The 3,985-nt window shown below is 35.7% G+C and overlaps 1 protein-coding gene across 1 annotated transcript in view; it reads left to right on the forward strand.

Moving 5' to 3' along the window:
* LOC107585958 (docking protein 4) overlaps window positions 1–3,347 on the forward strand; it is a 35,332-nt gene extending 31,985 nt beyond the window's left edge. The window contains exons 3-6 of the mRNA XM_016273150.1: window positions 843–950; window positions 1,400–1,514; window positions 1,718–1,837; window positions 3,154–3,347. Of these exons, the coding sequence (XP_016128636.1) occupies window positions 843–950; window positions 1,400–1,514; window positions 1,718–1,837; window positions 3,154–3,347 (537 nt within the window). The remainder of the gene's footprint in view (window positions 1–842; window positions 951–1,399; window positions 1,515–1,717; window positions 1,838–3,153) is intronic.
* The last annotated feature ends 638 nt before the right edge of the window (window positions 3,348–3,985 follow it).

The following is a 3,985-nucleotide window of genomic DNA, read 5'->3' on the forward strand; positions in this document are numbered from 1 at the left end:
TTGAGATGCACCTGTATAATGTAATGTTGCAAAAGATCAAATAAATGCTGCACTTTTGAACTTTCTATTCGTCAAAGAATCCTGAAAAAAAGGTTTCTACAGAAATATTAAGCAGCACAACTGTTTTTTATCACTAGTGATAAATGATAAATGTTACTTGAGCACCAAATCAGCATATTTCCGAAGGATCATGTGATACTGAAGACTGCAGTAATGGCTGCTTTGCCAACACCGGAATAAATTACATCTTAAAATACATAAAATGTAGTTAAATTATTTTAAATGTTATTATTTCACAATATTATTGTTTAATATTTCACAATAATTTACTGTTTTTTTATCAAATGTATGCAGCCTTGGTGATTATAATAGACATTAAATATAAAAATATAAAAAAATAATTTTTTACTTTCTAATTTTTTCCATATTTTTACATTTAGATTATGTTTGCCTTCATCTAACCCTCTGACATTTAATATTTAACAACATTAATCATTTAATAACACTGTTAAATGTAATTTTAAGCAAATTCCAAATGGAATATCCATTTTTCATACTGTTCACGGTTTTGATGTTTAAATCCACTTAAATTGTCTTACTTTAATTTTCATTGTTTTTTATTTATTTAGATAAAATAATGTTGATATTAGTAGTGTCAGCATTAATCTTCTATTTTGTCTCTGCCATTATAAACTGATTGGCTTATCAATGCATTCCTATTTTGCTGTGAATCCTAAAAGTTACTTGACAGTTATTCAATTGATTTACTCACTAAGGCCAATTTCTACTGCTGGTGAGTGTTATTTTTGAACCCTATGTGATTATGTGCACATGTGTTTCAGATCTATCGGCGCTGCTGGCTGGTGTTTAAGAAGTCGTCCAGTAAAGGACCTCGCAGACTGGAAAAATACCCTGATGAGAAGTCCGCCTACATCAGAGCCTGTCCTAAGGTACACTTCTCAATGAGGTCTAATCTAAGCCCTGAAATTGTCACGGGAGAAATGAAACATTCAAGGAAAACATTCAAGTGTCACTTCAGTTCTCCAATTATACTAACAGCCACGCAGAGCTCATTCATACTGCGAGAGCTGGCGGGCGAGATTACGAGACCGGCCGTGTGTAAACAGATCATTTCTTGCATAAAAGTATCCATGCACAGACTCTCACGATTCGCTCTAACTTTGCTGACTCACAGGCCTCCGGTTTCTGTGTGTTTATCGCTCTCATTTGCCTTTCTTTACTGCACTCTGCTGCTCCCACAACCCGCTATAGAAAGTGAAAGATAAATTAGATGATTAAGAGAGCACAAGTGCCTTTCCAAATGATGTAAATGAAGCCTTTCTGAATAACTAGGCTCTGTCACTACTTCTGAGTTGCATCGGTTTCCTTTTACACACAGGTGACAGAGATTAGTAATGTGAAGAACATCACAAGATTGCCTCGTGACACAAAGCGGCAAGCTGTGGCCATCGTCTTTACAGATGACACCTCTCGAACCTTCACCTGTGAATCAGGTACATCATCTTTTACTAAGGCTTGTTTTGCTGCCCCAGCTTTCATTCTTGATATTAGCATTTCGGTCTATACGGTCTGATGACGTGCTGCTCTCAGACACATTTACAAAGCGCACTTCCTAGTGTATGTTTTATTCATAGAACATTTTCATTGAAAGAACATGTTCATTCATTGACATCATTGAATCTTCCTGTTCTCATAGAGCTGGAGGCTGAAGAGTGGTTCAAGACCTTGTCTATCGAGTGCCTGGGGATGCGTCTTAATGACATCAGTCTTGGAGAACCAGACCTCCTGGCTGCTGGAGTTCAGTGTGAACACACAGGTACAGTAAGATACTAAAGCCATTTGTACTATTGCTTACCTATGAGCTAGATTCCTGTAGCTTGTTTTATATCAAGTGTACGGCTTTAGATTTGTTGCGTACTTTAGTGACAACATGGTAACACTTAGTTTAATCTACACTGTAGAATATATTCTGTTAAATTTACATTAAAAAAAACAGCTGTGGTTGCCAGAAATTCACGGTGGAAATATTATGACCGTGTTTCAGGAATATTGATGCCATATATTTTACAACTTACAACTGTATATTTCATTAAGTCAGTGGTTCCCAATCCTGGTCCTGGAGAACCCCCAACACTGCACGTTTTTGGTGTCTCTCTTATCTGACACTCACATTTGAGGTCTTGGAGTCTTCACTAATGAGCTGATGAGTTGAATCAGGTGTGTTTAAATAGGGAGACATTTAAAATGTGCAATGTTGGGGGTTCTCCAGGACCAGGATTGGGAACCACTGCATTAAGTAATATGATGCACTGATCTACTTGAACATACAAAATCGCCTTTTTTACCTTAAAATGTACTGATAACCTCCATAAAAATACAGGGGTAAAACAGAAAGCCACATGATCAATCAGAGTACTTTGTAATTGGTCTATCCATAACATAACACTAAATTATTTGGATTATTTGTGACTATATAGCAATAGCCAACAATACATTGTATGGGTCAAAATTATCGATTTTTCTTTTATGCCAAAAAACATTAGGATATTAAGTGAAGATCATGTTTCATGAAGATATTTTGTAAATGTACTACTGTAAATATATAAAAACTTAATATGCATTGCTAAGGACATAATTTGGACAACTTTAAAGGCGATTTTCTCAATATTTAGATTTTTTATTTTGTTTACCCTCAGATTTCAGATCTCGGCCAAATATTGTCCGATCCTAACAAACCATACATCAATGGAGAGCTTATTTATTCATAACTCTCAAAAATAAAGCTAAAAAAATGGACCCTTATGGTTTTGTGGCCCAGGGTCACATTTATGTAAAATATAATCATCTGTGATGTGTCACACAGGGACTTTCACTATATTTCACCATAAATTATACAGTAAATGTTCATCATTTTCCATTTGCAGAAACAATGCATTTGTCAAAGTGATGCTAAACCATTTAGTTTTTCACCATATATCTAAAGGTAACTTACACTTAACCTGTTAACAGATTCTTACTGTAGCATTTTAATTTTTTCTGTAAAAACTAAAAAATTTTTACAGTGTAGTGACTAAACTGTTAACCAAATACCTATTTTTCACTATCAGTCTCTCGTTTTTTTCCCCCATACAGAGCGCTTTAACGTGTTCCTGTTGCCCTGCCCTAATCTTGACATCTACGGGGAGTGTATGATGCAGATCACGCATGAAAACATTTACCTGTGGGACATTCACAACCCACGTACCAAACTAGTAACCTGGCCGCTTTGCTCGCTTAGACGCTATGGAAGGGATGCTACACGCTTCACCTTCGAGGCTGGCAGGTAAAACATGTTTAAGATATAAGATTGTGAAATGTTTATTCAATTCAGTCTGGTCATGTATATGTAAGAGAAACATGGAAGCAGAGGGAGGGAGCCATTGAACTGTGGACCTCCTAAAAGGATTTATTGAGTGGATTACAAGGAGTTCAGTGGCAGATTAGGTGTTCTTATCTCCCTCACTATCTCTAGTGCAGCTGATAGCACAAATCCCGGAAAATATGCCTTGTTGTCCAAACGAGTCATTCGTTGTAGTTTTTGAAAAGTGATTTCTGTTAAATAAAATATCTCCTTTTAGAATTGGACTTTGAGCTTTGTAACTTTGCAGATCTTTTTTATGCTCAAACAGCAACGTTACTGCACTAACTAAAGTTGAAAAAGTCAAAAAGCATAATAGGACCCCTTTAAACTGTTTATCAACAACCTTGTGACATGTAGTCTTCTATGAAGCAACATAAATGAAATGTTTGAAAAAAATAGGTGTTTTACGTTTGAAACAACACATACGGACAGCAATCAAATCTGACTCGATGCAGATGATTCAAATGTTTACATAGTTACACTTGAATACATTTCAGTTTAAATGCACACAAGCATTCAAATTTTGCGGTCTGTAGGATTTGTTTTGGAAAGAAAATACTTATA

The sequence above is a fragment of the Sinocyclocheilus grahami genome, unplaced genomic scaffold, assembly GCF_001515645.1.
Source record: "Sinocyclocheilus grahami isolate Dianchi unplaced genomic scaffold, SAMN03320097.WGS_v1.1 scaffold76.1, whole genome shotgun sequence".
Lineage (NCBI taxonomy): Eukaryota > Metazoa > Chordata > Actinopteri > Cypriniformes > Cyprinidae > Sinocyclocheilus > Sinocyclocheilus grahami.